Consider the following 15,222-nt stretch of genomic DNA (forward strand, 5'->3'; position numbering starts at 1 on the left):
TTAATATAATATTATATACACATATACACCTAAAATGTCTAAAAGTAAATATTCTTTTGTTTATCAAAGTTATAATCTTGTCTCTTATACAAAGATAATAATACTGATAGGTCCAAATAAACTGTTATAAGCATCTGTACATCAAATGTATATTTCATCATTTATCGATACAATCACCACGCTCACACATAAATAAAATAATTTTATAAAAAAAAGTTCATACATTCCAAATACAACATATCCACAAATGCACAAGAGCACAAACTTACAGATAAACTTAAGTATTTTTTTAAGTACAGTCTAAATAATTTTTATACTCTACAATCTTATTCATAATACATTTTATAAACAACATGAGGCAAGCAATATATAATATTTAACATTAATGAATTAATTGTGATATGTAATTGTAAAAATAGCATCATTTCTAATTCGCACTAGATGTAAAATGCTTAAAATATTGTATTATACTATTAACAAGATATTTTTCCTTAGTTAGGAAAATTATTTGTCATGTTTGGAATGCAAAATACATCCATAGGGATAATACAATTTGTTTTTTGTATAAAAAATTCTTTGCCGTTAGGCCTATAATCCAAACATTATAAACTTGTGTATATATGAATATATACAAGCAGTGAAGCAAGCATGAAATAGATTTCTGCTTTTTATTTACATGTCTTCTCTTTTTTATATTTTGTATGAATAGATATCAGATGTTGTTTAAATGTGATTTTCCAGTCTTATGAAATTATATGTTGCCATAAATTCAACACATGATAGCAACAAATAAAGAAGTGCAAGTTTATACCTGCTTAGCACATATCTGGTATAAGAATACTATAACATTAGTCATGAAGTATTTGAAATGTTCATAATATATTTGGCTTTTCAAATCCCATTATGTATATATAAAGAATAAGTTACTATAATATCTAATCACAACTCACAAGAATATTCAAGGTACTAAAGTAAAAGAAATTTCTTGGTATAATTTAAAAAGAATGTAATGTGTATCTAAATTATCATTTTCATCATTAAACAATTTCATTATCAAAACAATTTAATGGCTTAACCTTGAAGTAATACTTTTAATTTGTTGAATAATTATTTTTGCTCATAGAATTAATTACATTTAGTAATTAATAAAACTTGTAAATTTCAAGTGACAATAATACTTTACTTATGATATTTTTACAGAAAAAAGTCTGTAATTTTAAATATAAATTAACTAGTATACAAAAATCTATAATTATTTTAATTATATTTTATATATTTATACAAGTCATCCATATTCAATTTACTTACAAGCAATGTTTGCTTGTATAAAAAGGAAAGTGCTTTCATACTAATATTATTCACATGTACACAATTTCATACAATGTACTTAAAATATATTTCTTATATAAACCGATGAAAAATTGATTAAAGATGCCTAAAAGATCTTCGATGAATAACTTATAGATTAAATGAGTATAACATAAATATAAAGTAAACTAGATTAAATATATAAAATTTTGTATAAAAGATATTTATAAATATTATTAAAAAAGAAAAAAAAAAGTAAAAAAAAAGTAATAGATATAAAAAGTAATAGATAATAAAAATGAGTATTGTATTTTATATCAATAGATAATGCTATCAATATGGCATCATCTAATAATGCAAGTAATATACGAAATTATGTATGCAAAAGTATGTGCATATATTTATGTATTAAAATATCTAAAGCTTTTATGGCCATGGAAATAAGTATTATCAATTTACTTGATAAATACTATATTACAAATAAAACTTGGTTTCAATTTATGACAATCAAATTGTTCATATATACTTTTCTTTTCAATGTTAAATATTTTAAAATTTGTGCATTTTTATGCTTTTTAAAATTTATGCAAATTCACATCCACTAATATGATAAGCACCTTGTAATAGGATGTCTAAAAAATGTTCAGTACTACTACACAGAAGTTTCTGAATTCAACCTCAAGAGAAACTTATTAGATTTAGGATGTGCAAGTTGTTCAGTGAGATGAAAATGCGGTAATCGATATGCTGTACACAAAAGTGCAATCTCACCTTGTCTTAACTGAAATTCACAACCATTTGCAAGAGGTCGTGATGGCAACTCACCTTCGCAGATTAAGGCCCAATGATGAGAATCCTTTTGTCTTTCTTTTTCATTAGAAAGAACAGGACTTGTCGTAAAAAAAGGTTCCAAAAATGCACGCGGTGCTGCATCTTGTGCTAAACATCTTGCAAAACGATTTAATATTGATTCTACAGAATGACGAGGTTGTTGACGTGTAACTCTTAAATATTTTTGTAAAGCTCTTGCCATAGATGGAAATACTGCCTGTGCAGCTTCCATTGGGTCCATAGGGCCAGGACCTGGCGTGGATTCAACTTCAGAATGTAATCGTTTGATATGAGCAAATGCTTCTTCCGCAGCAGTAATTAAGCGTGCTCTTCGTTTGCGTACTCTTCTTTCATAATCATGTTCTTCGTAAAAGCGGCCATTATGGCTAGAATCTCTACGTCGAGCTTGTGCAGCTAATACTGCTCTATCGCCGCTACCCCCACGTGACTGAACACCACTTGAAACACCTCCATCAACGTCATAAAATTTGAAACTTGATTGCTTTCGACTTGATTTAGAGACAGGTAAACGTTCCAAATATGGATTATAAATTGGAAAATCTGTATAATACCTTTCCAATACCCATACTGCTGCTCTTTGTATTGATAATTGTCCTATTGCATAAGATCTCGATTCACCATCTGGAGATCTCACAACCTATAATGGAACATTAAATTGAAGTATCAAATAAATACTTAAATCTATTATTTATTATGTATATATTAAATTCATAAATTCTCTATATACCTTAACATAAAATGTCGGTTGCAAATGACGAACTTCTATAAGTAGCACAGCAACATAGTGAATGAATAGCAATGTATCTGCAAGAGTACCCGCATAATTTACTAAACTTTTGTACTCTGTTATTTCACCATTCGCAGCAGTCTTAGCACTTTCTGTGACCTAAAATTATAAATTATATTAAGTTATAAAATTATATTGTAATTATAATTATAACAGTTTATTAGATGATCTAGTACTAAATCACATACCTGAACAACATAAAACAACCAATAAGTACAAATGCACAGCATTGTAAGAAGTAACACACCAGCTCTGAATAAAAATACACGTGGCATAGTAGCATTTTGTGGGCGTAGAAATACAGCCCAACTTCCAATAACTAATAGTACTAATTTAAAGGCTAATCCTAGCAATTGGCCTTTGCATTCTGCATTGCATGAAAGTAATTGTAATTTTTGTTGCATTGTTAATGCAGTTGTTGTATCAGGAAAAAATCCTAATTTAGGTAGTATGACCATTGCTATAGGACTTAAAAAAGCACATATTCCAAGTAACACAGCTATTATTGGAACAATATGTCGATTGCAGGTAGATCCGAATGAAGTGTCAGATTCATTTGGCCAATGAGTTACATCTTCAGTCGATTCTGACCTATCAGATGTATTGCCAGTTACAGCTGTAGTATTTTCTCCCCAATTTTCATCTTGAGGTAATATTTGTACTTCAATAACCTCTTGACCTAAGTTATCCACACTATCTCCACGTACATTAACTGTTGTTTGAAAAGGAGCCATTTCGTTTGTATTTATATTCTGTCTTTCTTTTCTTTGACTTCGACTACTCCTAATTACAAAAAAGAATCAAACATAGAATAAAATCATAAATTATCATGAGTTAATGCACGTTTACATCTGACATTATTATCTGGATATATGTATCATATACTGATTATAAAAATGAAATAACTGTTTAAATTGTAATAAAGAACTAACCTAAACTAAGAGAAATGTATGCCTTAATACATGATTGTTCAATATCATTTATATATTTGTTTTTCAACAAATATATAGTATTTACATATATTAAATATAAAATAATTATTTATATTAAGTTAAGATCTTGGAATCATTTCACAATAAAATTATCAAAGTAAAAAACTGAGAGAAGTTGATTCAATAGAACAAATTAGCCTACACCCAAAACTATATAATTAACTCATACAATTTCTATCAGTAAATTCGAATTAGTGATGAAATTGGTATTTACATCAGTTCGTAATAAAAATATGAAAATATATTGTTGACATTTAATACATAAATCTTAAGTAGAATCTTTTGATCGTTTATATTGTCACAGGCTATGTATTTTTTGACACAATTATTCATTTAATAAACTCTAGATGTAAACGTACTATTGAATATCATACATATCTTACTTCATGCTCAATAATTCAAACAATCACGATAAAATACAAATCATTCAAAATATTATAAAATAAATACAAAATAATAGAAGATAAAAAATATAAAAGTATACAACAATACAGTTGGTAAAGCGCTGATTAGCGCTAGCTTTTGAGGATCGGGATCGAAAATCCTGCAAGAGTTAATCGACTGCAGCGCCTCTAATTTTCAGAAAGAAAAGTACATCAAGATTCTTACGATACCTTGTAGTTCTGTGAGAGTGTTGTCGATGATGAGATTTGGTACTGTTGTTATATACTTTATGGTGTTTTTGCGAAGACCTGCTGTGCTGGCTATGGCTATGCTCGCTAGCCCCTGATTTTACGCTCTCCGTCTCCATTCCCCAGCATAGGTTACCGCTCTTGCATTACTCCATACGAGCATTCCCTTCTTTCCACGTGTATAAACGACAGGCACATTTACGGAATTCGTTAAAAAGTATAATTAAAATTTTATCTTAAGATCTTCAAATGACACATTATTGGCATTGAATCCTGAGATCGTTTTCTGTCCATAAATTTTCACATTTTAACATTTCGATGATTCGAATTTAATGAATCTATTTACGATGTTCTACCGTATAAGAATATTAAGTGCACTTATGATACAATTCCTTTACAAAGCTTTAAAAAATGACGCCGCCACGCCTAGCGTTTATCATTTCCATTCTTCTTCGCCTTCTTTTGAAACCACATTCTTAAGTAATCCCTAGAGATAAAATCTCTACGATATCTAGGGACTTAGACATATTCGATCAAATGGCGAAGAAATTCGAGTCAGCAGATTCTAGGGTCTAAAACTAGTGATAGTTCCATTATAAGTTATTTGACTTTTTTCTATCGTGTTCTTGTAAATATAAAAATAATTAGAAGACTTATCAAGTGTTTAATTTTGTAAGTGATTATTTATTTAAAACATTGCTAGATATTAATTTATAATCGATAAGAAGAAAATCTGAAATAATTTAATATTAAACGAAATATATGATACATTATTTTATATACTTTATTAGGTTACATTTGCAATTTCTTGTGTTTTGATACAAACCACCACAACCAACTCATTACATATAATCGCTCAATGAGACCATTAATTACAATAAACAACAATTAAAAAACATGGATATCTTAAAACTGTTTTTATCTAATTAGGCAGTGTTCTAGGTTTAAGATAGTCATATGATTTTGCTAATGAAGCTTATTGGTGTAACTTAGAATGTATATAAAAAGCATTTGGGTATAATTTTCAAGTAATTTCGTAGGTGAACACAATGTGATAGGCTCAATATTAATTAGTGTACAAAATATCATAAATTGGTTTTGGAAGATAATCACTGCATAAAGCATGCATTCGTTCTTGACGTGATACTGGAGTATACCTTTGCATTGGAAATGTTTTCAATACACTGTCTGTTAAAGCTCTAGTAACAGATGTTAAGTCTGCTTCAGGTCCTTGTGTATATTTTTCAAGAGCTAACATTTCTTTTTGGAATAATTCTTCCCCATATTCCTTACGTGTTTGAGGATCAAGCTGCATCCACATATCCCGAGCTTGTTCCAGTAATGAATTATTGTCTTTTAACCAAGCATTACCAGATACGTATTCTCCAGTTTCTACAATCACTACATCAACTCCCCATCTTCGCATTTCTAATCGAAGACAAGAACCCCATGCCTCAATAGCAGCCTGAACATGTTAAAAATATTGTATTCTAATCAACTTTTTAGTTTGATTTTTATTGTAACAAGTAAATTTCTAACATTACCTTGACTGCACAATAAATGCCTCTTACAGGACTTGGTATGCGAGCTAAGAGACTACTCACTATTACAACACGTCCTCTTGATCTTCTGACCAATGGTAAAAATACCTATAACAATTATAAATATATATAAAAATATTTATATTATAAATAAACTAATATTATTACCTGTGTCAATCGGGCTAGACCAATAAAGTTAATGTCTATACTTCGTTTTAAAACCAAAGGAGGTATCCATTCACATTCACCTAATGTTACCCATGCTGCTGCATGCACTAATGCCCATAATCCTAAGTTGGTTCATTGTTTAATAAAATATAAAATTTAATTATTTTATTGCATTTTTTAAACAAAGAAAGATTCATTTATTATACCTGGTGCTTCATCTGGTAAATTTTCATTCACATATAGAAAGATTGAATGTATATCGTGTTCACTAGTAATATCAAGTTGAAATACATGTAATCTTCCAGATGCATCTTGTTTTAATTTTTTCATTGTTTCTTCAGAGTCATCTTTATTATTAAATCCAGCAAACACTGTGAAACCCTGTGATAAATAACAGTGCTTTGTTAAATAATACTATCAATAATAACAATACTATTGAATTTTTAAACTGATGAATACCATACCAAGTCATCTAATTGTTTAGCCAAAGTATATCCAACTCTTGAATCACACCCTGTTACAAGCACTGCCTTTCCCGCTGCAGTAACCTATTATGTATATAATTTTTCGGTCCATGATTTTTCACTATCGTATTATTAAATATACACGCATGAGAAGTTCTAAAAGACTGCATTGTTATACCAATATATTATGAGTATACAATTATATACAAAAAAAAGAAAAATCTTTATGAAGTATCCCAATGGGAATAGTATGCAATTTAATAGCCTAATCAATTTAATATTACACAAAAAAGGTTAAAAATTTTAATGGCAAGATTTTTTAAGAAATTTGTACTCTAGAATAAAAATTCTTTGCTGATTTGATTAATTATATGTATTTGAAGTTATTATTTAAAGTTATTAATATCAAAAACATTTACTGTTTCATTAAAAAGATATTGACAATAGAAATGTATTGTGATAATAGATAAATTTATTATGTAAGTTATCATTTAATGAGAATATATGAAGATATAAATCATTTGAAATAGTGATTATTTTTAATGCAGTGTATTTGCTATGTTTTTATTATATAGGCATGATATGAATGACTCACCTTTAAATTATGGTAAAATAATGTAGAACTCACTGATATCACTAACAAAAGTAAGAACAGTGCAAAACTAGATGTTTGTGAAATACCAAAAATATTTAATATTGTTGCCAGAATTACTGCAACTGCATGTGAAAATGCGATTGGTAATAAACATCTTTCAGCTAACTCCCAAGTTTGACTATCATCTGATTCTTTATTAACACTTGGCATTTTTTTGTTATTTTTTAGAATATCCTAATTAAATTTAATTCTTTCCATCCAGATACAGCTTATGGCTCATTTAAGAGCCTCAACTGAGCTAAGCCTGGGCTAACTTTAATCTTAAGACAGTATCTAGTCTTGTTGGTCTAAATTTAGTTGCAGTGCCGTGTCCTAAGTTCACAAGTCCTAGTCAAATTTGATACCCGATCTAAAAATAAATTATATTTGATTTGTCTAAATCTGAGTTTTGTTTAATTTTTCATATAATTTTTTAATTTACTAATATTATTTAATTTTATTATTAACTTAATAATATTTTGAAGTAAGTATAAATACAAACATTGTTTTTTATATTCGAAATATAAAATATTTCAATATATCATATATGTATACTTGGAAACATTTAATTAATAAATATAATCAATATAAATGAATTGATAAATTTATCTAACTTGATATTTTATATATAGTTGTTACTTTATTAGACATTCTTAACGTATATATTATTCTATACGTATATATCGTTATTTTTTTTTAATTAAAAATTTGATAAATAATTGAAATGTTATATGAAATATAAGTATAAAAGCATAAATCGTGAAAATGTATCAATAGTAATACTTGATTGTTAACATTATAAATATAATTGGAAATGCAATATTTTTGTTGATATATTTAAAAAAAAAGAAAAAAAAAAAAAAAAAAAAAAAAAAAAAAAAGAAAAAAAAAGAAAAGAGTTTTTTTTTAGATTAACGATAATCTAATATTTGTAAAATAATAACGAATTAAATAAACATATATAAGAGCAGATATATTATTTAGAAGTTTTTATTAGCACAATTCTTTGATAGTAATATTTATATAAAGTTTCATCCATAAACAGTGATATAGTTCGTCCGCCCGAAGTAAAAATATGTAGTCTACTGTAGGGTAGGTTATTGATTTCTGTCTAGGTGCCATGTTGGTAGTGAATACGGTTGGGGGTGTCTCTTGAGTGTATATATATCGCAGCAGTCTGCAAGGAGTATAAATAGGAGGGGTAGTTGCACCATTGACCCAGTGTTGAGTTGACACACAGTCAGTTCAGTCACTCAAGCGTTATCGTTAAACATTGCCGTCTTCTACATTTTTTATTCTTTCATGTGAATCGCTAATGCTATACTAAAATTCGTAAAGAACCAAATTGATCCAATACAATCCTAAAACACTGCCCTTTCGTACTTACGTTTAAACCATACGAATTTTTATTCGAACCACATCAGTACTTATATAGTGCTTTAATATAACAACGTTTGTAAACGTTTATAGTTAATAGTATTGCGTAAATGTAAACTCGATTGCATTTCATTTAAGGATATAAGTGCATTGTCCAACAAATGTGCAACGAGAATCAGGCCTTATAAGTGTCAATTTAAACAAAAAAAAAAGTGAATTTCTGCTCTATCAAAACCATTGTTTTTATTCATTATTGAAAAATTGGAATAAGGCAATTTTTTCGAAAACGTATTTGAAAAAATTATTGTGAATCTATTATTTACAATTTGAAGCAACATGTCAGAGACAGCAGGGATAGTACAAGGATTGGGTAATCCATATAAGATAGTCGATCATGCAAGAGAAAGAAGAAAGGGTATCACTGCCTCTTCTTTAAAAGATTTAACTAATATTGCTCGAAATCGCTTGGCTTTACCACCAGATGCAAATCTTACAATTGTATTGGAGCAAGATGGTAAGAGTACATTATTATTGTATAGAGCATATCTTAAAATTTTGTTCTAAATTTAAATTTATTTTTAATGGTTAAGGTTTGGTTAACTTTGTATTTAGGAACCGAGGTAGATGATGAAGAATATTTTGCAACTTTGGAAAGAAACACCAGTCTAATGGTTTTATATGGAGATCAGAAATGGATTGCAGCAGGTAGTAGCAAAACTGCTTCTCGTTATATTGTTGTGGATGATGTGGACAACATAGAAGGCACTTCAAGAAGTACCGAAATCAGACGTCGACGTCCTCCAATAGAACCATTGGTTTCATCGTTACATGATGATCCATCACATATTTCATTACTTGGTGGAAATGATTTAGAACTGCTCAGTGATATGGATCCTGACAGCTTAGCTGATATAGTACCTGACAGGTCTGTGTTTAAATTTTATAAATCTATAAGAATTTCGTCATGAACATTTCTTATCTTCTCTTTTGCCATTTATTTTAGGATTTTCCTTGAGCAATTGAAGGAAGCATCTGGTCGATTTCTCGCAGAAAAACGACAAGCACAGGAGTCAATGGCTCTTCTTCAGATTTATGCAAGTGGTGGAGAAATGGAGCGAGCGTAGGCCATGTGGGGGGTGGGCGCCCTCACATTGGCTAATATGTATCGAGTTAGGCGTCGTATTTTCTATAAAGGTCGCCAATTACAACAAACTTTAATCCTTCTTTGGAATTGAGCCCATACAACATTTACTTGCAAGCCTCAATTGGAGCAAGCAAAAGATCATTGTACTACAGCAAAAAATGAAAAAATCTATGGATTAAGGATTTACAATTCTTTTCCATATAAAACCTGTTTACCAGGGTTGTTTTGAAGAAAGTGAGATGATAAAGAAATACGTACAGATACACAAATAATTCTATTTGACTACAAATGATTTATGGAGTATTTGAAAATATTTATTCAGTCCAAAATTATCAAATTTAATAACCAAAGATAAACAAAATCGTGCTTATATATCTCATGAGTTAAATATTGTATAATTAGATCAGATTTTATCTTATGTTTTTGTTAATATATATATTATTAACTCAAAAATAGATACTTTGGACATATGTTAAGTTTAGTATGTGGCATATGGAATTGCTTTAATACAAAATATGATTATAATACAAATATATAAAGTACTTAGCCATTAAATAATCTGAACATATTTGATAAGAAAAAATAATGATGTCAAAGAAGGTATTCCGTCACGATGTTATCATATCAGTATTAGCACAAGAATATGTTTTATTTATGTATTTTATGTAGATATATCCATACTGAACTTATGTTCAACGAAGATTGATGGAATATTTAAGACTGAATTTATAGGAAAACCGATTGCATCCCCATTAAAATCACCAATTCATTGAACACTAGATGTAGTGATGTATTAGAAAACAAAACAATATCAATCCTTTGATACCAAACGAAGTTGTGCATTTGATAAAAAAATCAACAGAAAATAAAGAAAATAGACAGGTGTTCCTGAAAAGATTATACATATGCACAATTAGTAGATGAGCTTCATGGTACTAACTGTTCTTCATTTGTAATAAGCAAAATAATTTTTAAATATTTAAACAAATTGTTACTATTGCAATTACATTATGTTGTATTTTACATTACACTATATGTAAAAATTGAATTACGCTATATTTTAAAAAGAAAGAAAGGAGAGAACAGTGAATACAATGTGTATGTCTACTCTTTACAGGTACTCCATATTTAAATATCGTGACATTCTTTGATATATATATCTTAACATACATATGCAGAATTTTAGTGTTTACATTGTTATCCTTACAATAAACGTCTAATTTATGTCATGCAAAACTAGTCAATGCAACGATCAGTATAAGGATATTTATTACTTGGTAATATATAGATACATCACTAAAGCAAACTGCATTTGTTGTGTATTAGAATTATTTTAATTTCTAATAAATTAAAAGGAATATTATTCATACTTGAATTTTTTAGGTATGATAGTATATAATTAATATATTGAATAGACTGCCAATTACAAGTGACACACATTAGTGCTCAATATATTGTATTTAATGATTGTTTTTAATATTTGCATTCAATGCAATTCTGAATAACTTTATTATCTTCAGTCTATAGTATTATTATAAATATATTTTATTAACAAGGATATATTAACAAATGAACAAACAACTTATGTTTTAATAGAATGTAAAAAACGCGTATTTATAAGTTCATACAGAGCGTTAGATGCATTTTTAGATTTATTAGATGCATTACGCAATTGACAAACCGCCTCTTGTAAGACAAGTTCGCTTCTTAATAATTGTCTGTTGACAGCTGATAATTCTTGAACATCATTAACAACTGTTCCTTCTGTCATCTGAATTATATCTTTATCCAATGTTTCATTACATTCACCTATATAAAACATGAAAGTAACATTTTTTATTTGCATTACATTATTATCGTTATTATTTAAAATAGATAATATTTCATAAAAAATAATTTTTTCTCTTTATAAATATACAATGTATCATTTATACTATATATACATTTAAAGTATATACATAACAGGATAATGTTCTGCTTGTGAGTAAAACAAATTTTAGGTGCTAAATGAAATGGATCATAATCCATTAAATTCTTACTTCAGTAAAAAAATTGCATTATCGATAAAAATGTTTCTGCATCAAAAATATTATATACAATACTGTGTTTTAGCTATAGGGATGCATATTGTACTACTATAATATTAATGAAATATGATGTTATTAAAAGCATCTGTTTTACATTCTTTCTGTAACCAAAACCTGTAGGATATTAATGTATTTCTAAAAACATAATTATTCAGCCTTATCAAATAAAAAATCTTTGTATTACTTACGTAGTTTTTTATGAAGCAAACTATTATATTTAATGCTGCTTTTTTTGGATTTTAATGTTTTTACTTCTGCATAAGGTGGGCAAGTCATAGCATCAACTGCTCCACTGATACTGCTCAGACTTGTACCATCTATAAATATGGTATATATTACTTAAATTTACTATGTATAAAAATTATTATTTGAAATACCTTCATCAGATTCAGGAGCTTCGCCAGTAATAATCGTGCCACAATAATTTGGTGTACGTACAGAGGGAAATCCTATGCCCTGAAATTTAAAAAATGAAATATATATATACATATATACACATATACACAAATATACATATACCATATTATTTTTTAAATCATTTAAATACTATAAGAATAAATATACCATAGTGATACTAGCAGTATCATCATCTGATTCCGGTGCCTCTCCTGAGATAACTACAGCTTTCAAGTCCATTTTTCTATAAAATCTAGAAATTAATATATATTCTTTTTTCTTTTATAATTAAATTTTAATCGGTTTTTGAGTTTAGTAATTTTAAAAACATTAAAACAAAAAATATAATACAATAAAAAAATTCAATAACGCCATAACAAATAATCATATACGCAAAATATATAATAGTAATATTTTTTTAGGTTATGGTTGACGTATATTTTAAATTTCTAAATAAACAGAATATATTTCGATAGTAGGTTATAATGCTACGTTTGCTTTTTACACTTAATATTATATATATCTAATATTATTTTGTATTTTTTTTTACTTGAAGGAAAATTATTGTTTTAAAAGAGTTAAGTCTAGGAGGACTATGAAAGCGCATGTTTACCGTTAAAAGAAGTTAACCAAATTTTATGACATTTAATAAAAAAGAGCTGACCACAACCTTCCGCACGTAGCGTATGTGATTTCGTGATAGATATAGATAAAATATGCATTAGACATATAAAAGGGGAACATTCTCCCCACTATAAGCCCATTGCGATGGTATATAAATAACTTAATTTAAAAAACTCTACTGCGTAATTTAATAACCGAGTTAGTGTGTAATAGACATTTTTGTATATAATAAAATTTTTTGGAAAAAAAATGAAAATAGCAATATTAAAGAAATTAAAACGTGTCAGTCCATTTTTCGAAGAAATTAATTTATAATTCAATTATATCTAGAGTGTTTATCTAACAATATATACATTACAAAGTAAAGTGAAAATACATTAATGTTTAGTTACAATTCGTAAGAAAAATTTTTAAAAATGATTGAAATATGCAGCCATTCGCTCGATAGTACTATCGCTATATGATCTAAATTTAAATTTCCATATATAACAAGTACTATTGACCCAGGTCTCACCACGTGGAGGTTGCTGCAAATGGAGACCCACGGGCTTACGGTGACTCTACTCTAAAATCCGCGTTCCGCGATACCGATCCGCGATACCTTTCCGCTTCAATGCACTGGCTTCTTAACTAACAGGGTATGCGTAGCTTAGCTACAGCACACCTCTTACAGATAGCTCCACCATTTGCACCGTCCACTTCAGACATAACGGATTATTAAGCACATTCGAATTCGTGCTTTCCGAATATCGAACAAACAAAGCGCACTCCTTAAAAATACTAATCGCGTCGCGACACTCACATGTGTGTTATAATTACGTAGATTCTACTGTTAAACCGAAATTCGCGAAGTACCCCCATCGACGATTGAAGAAATCAAACGAAGTCCACGGTAGGACCTTTAATCGCGCCCGAACACCCACGCAAGTGTTAGAAAAACGGTGACTCTAATCTAAATTCGCGTTTTCGATACGAACAATCAAACGAAATATAATCGCGCCCGAGAACACCCACGCCTGTGCCCGCCGACACGCGCGCCAGTGTTCTTCCTATCCTTCCCGTATTCGCGCGTAGAAATCGATGATGAATCCTGGCATGCGACGAATCATCCAGCCGCTGATGAACCTATCCCTCGATGACCTATACTGTAAAAGAAAAAAATAAAGAGGAAATAAAAGAACAAAAAAATATATAAGATAAAATAATATATATATGCATATATAAAATACAAATAGAAAATAAATATATATAAATAGATAAGAGACCTAGAAAAAGAAACGAAAAGAGAAGCAGCATGTATCATTTCATAGGTCCTACCTGAAACATATAAATCATAATTAATTAGAATATATTAAAAACATAATTAAAACCATAATTAAAAACATAAATAAACACATAATTAGAAATATAAATAAAAACATAATTAAAAGCATATATAACACATAATTAAAAACATAATTAAAAAGAAACATCATAAATAATTATTAAGAAAACATAATTGAAACAGAAAAATATGAGATAGAAAAGAGAGCCGGAAAAAGAAAAGAGAGCCCCAGAAAGAGAAGAATTGAGAGCCCCAAAAAGATAAGACAAGAAAAACAATTCTATATGATGCTGAGACAGCAACCCGCACAGAAGCCCTCACCCACAGGCCCCACCCGTGGGTCCCACCCGATATATATAAATGATATTTAATGAGAGTAAATAAGAATAAATAGAAATGACAGTGGACATAAAAGAGAGATAGAAAAATTTCCTTTCCGTTTCTCCGAGAAATTATTGTACAATAGATTTCTGCCATATTTCTTCTATTGAAGTATTATTAGCGATATAAAGGGGAAAAATATTAATGTTCAGTTGGAATTAGATTAAAAAGATATTGAAAAAATAAAAAAATATGCAGCCATTCGCTCAGTAATACTTGCGTTAAAGAACTTATAATTAGTGTATGCAAGTAATACCGACCCAGGTCTCACTACGTGGAAGTTGCTGCAAATGGAGACCCACGGGCTTACGGTGACTCTACTCTAAAATCCGCGTTCCGCGATACCGATCCGCGATACCTTTCCGCTTCAATGCACTGGCTTCTTAACTAACAGGGTATGCGTAGCTTAGCTACAGCACACCTCTTACAGATAGCTCCACCATTTGCACCGTCCACTTCAGACATAACGGATTATTAAGCACATTCGAATTCGTGCTTTCCGAATATCGAA

General features: G+C 29.0%; 4 protein-coding genes across 10 annotated transcripts; 1 reads left to right on the forward strand and 3 right to left on the reverse strand.

Moving 5' to 3' along the window:
• Nucleotides 1-135: 135 nt before the first annotated feature.
• LOC124951206 (vang-like protein 2) lies at nucleotides 136-5,052 on the reverse strand. Of its 2 annotated transcripts, none has more exons than XM_047499190.1 (4): nucleotides 4,554-5,052; nucleotides 3,136-3,730; nucleotides 2,888-3,046; nucleotides 136-2,797 (listed from the first exon to the last, which is right to left on the reverse strand). In XM_047499190.1, the coding sequence occupies exons 1-4, from the start codon at nucleotides 4,688-4,690 to the stop codon at nucleotides 1,961-1,963; spliced, it is 1,728 nt and encodes a 575-aa protein (XP_047355146.1). In that variant the 5' UTR covers nucleotides 4,691-5,052; the 3' UTR covers nucleotides 136-1,960. The 2 variants fall into 2 exon arrangements, with proteins under 2 accessions (XP_047355146.1, XP_047355147.1); XM_047499191.1 differs by lacking the exon at nucleotides 4,554-5,052 and adding an exon at nucleotides 4,323-4,480.
• On the forward strand, nucleotides 4,543-12,171 carry LOC124951212 (DNA fragmentation factor subunit alpha-like). 2 transcript variants are annotated; one of them, XM_047499205.1, is made up of 4 exons: nucleotides 4,543-5,243; nucleotides 9,088-9,269; nucleotides 9,368-9,680; nucleotides 9,759-12,171. In XM_047499205.1, exons 2-4 carry the CDS (start codon nucleotides 9,092-9,094, stop codon nucleotides 9,877-9,879), a joined length of 612 nt encoding a protein of 203 aa, XP_047355161.1. In that variant the 5' UTR covers nucleotides 4,543-5,243; nucleotides 9,088-9,091; the 3' UTR covers nucleotides 9,880-12,171. The 2 variants fall into 2 exon arrangements, with proteins under 2 accessions (XP_047355161.1, XP_047355160.1); XM_047499204.1 differs by lacking the exon at nucleotides 4,543-5,243 and having other exon boundaries at nucleotides 8,094-9,269.
• Nucleotides 5,333-7,695, reverse strand: LOC124951209 (D-beta-hydroxybutyrate dehydrogenase, mitochondrial). The gene is made up of 6 exons (XM_047499200.1): nucleotides 7,340-7,695; nucleotides 6,745-6,828; nucleotides 6,487-6,661; nucleotides 6,281-6,402; nucleotides 6,116-6,220; nucleotides 5,333-6,036 (listed from the first exon to the last, which is right to left on the reverse strand). Exons 1-6 carry the CDS (start codon nucleotides 7,547-7,549, stop codon nucleotides 5,638-5,640), a joined length of 1,095 nt encoding a protein of 364 aa, XP_047355156.1. The 5' UTR covers nucleotides 7,550-7,695; the 3' UTR covers nucleotides 5,333-5,637.
• LOC124951213 lies at nucleotides 11,151-13,544 on the reverse strand. 5 transcript variants are annotated; one of them, XM_047499211.1, is made up of 5 exons: nucleotides 13,521-13,544; nucleotides 12,551-12,626; nucleotides 12,364-12,442; nucleotides 12,175-12,303; nucleotides 11,151-11,708 (listed from the first exon to the last, which is right to left on the reverse strand). In XM_047499211.1, exons 2-5 carry the CDS (start codon nucleotides 12,620-12,622, stop codon nucleotides 11,482-11,484), a joined length of 507 nt encoding a protein of 168 aa, XP_047355167.1. In that variant the 5' UTR covers nucleotides 12,623-12,626; nucleotides 13,521-13,544; the 3' UTR covers nucleotides 11,151-11,481. The 5 variants fall into 5 exon arrangements, with proteins under 5 accessions (XP_047355167.1, XP_047355163.1, XP_047355162.1 ...); XM_047499207.1 differs by lacking the exon at nucleotides 13,521-13,544 and adding an exon at nucleotides 12,996-13,186 and having other exon boundaries at nucleotides 12,551-12,635; XM_047499206.1 differs by lacking the exon at nucleotides 13,521-13,544 and adding an exon at nucleotides 12,996-13,183.
• Between the last annotated feature and the right edge of the window lie 1,678 nt (nucleotides 13,545-15,222).

The sequence above is a fragment of the Vespa velutina genome, chromosome 8 (assembly GCF_912470025.1).
Source record: "Vespa velutina chromosome 8, iVesVel2.1, whole genome shotgun sequence".
In the NCBI taxonomy this organism is placed as follows: Eukaryota; Metazoa; Arthropoda; class Insecta; order Hymenoptera; family Vespidae; genus Vespa; species Vespa velutina.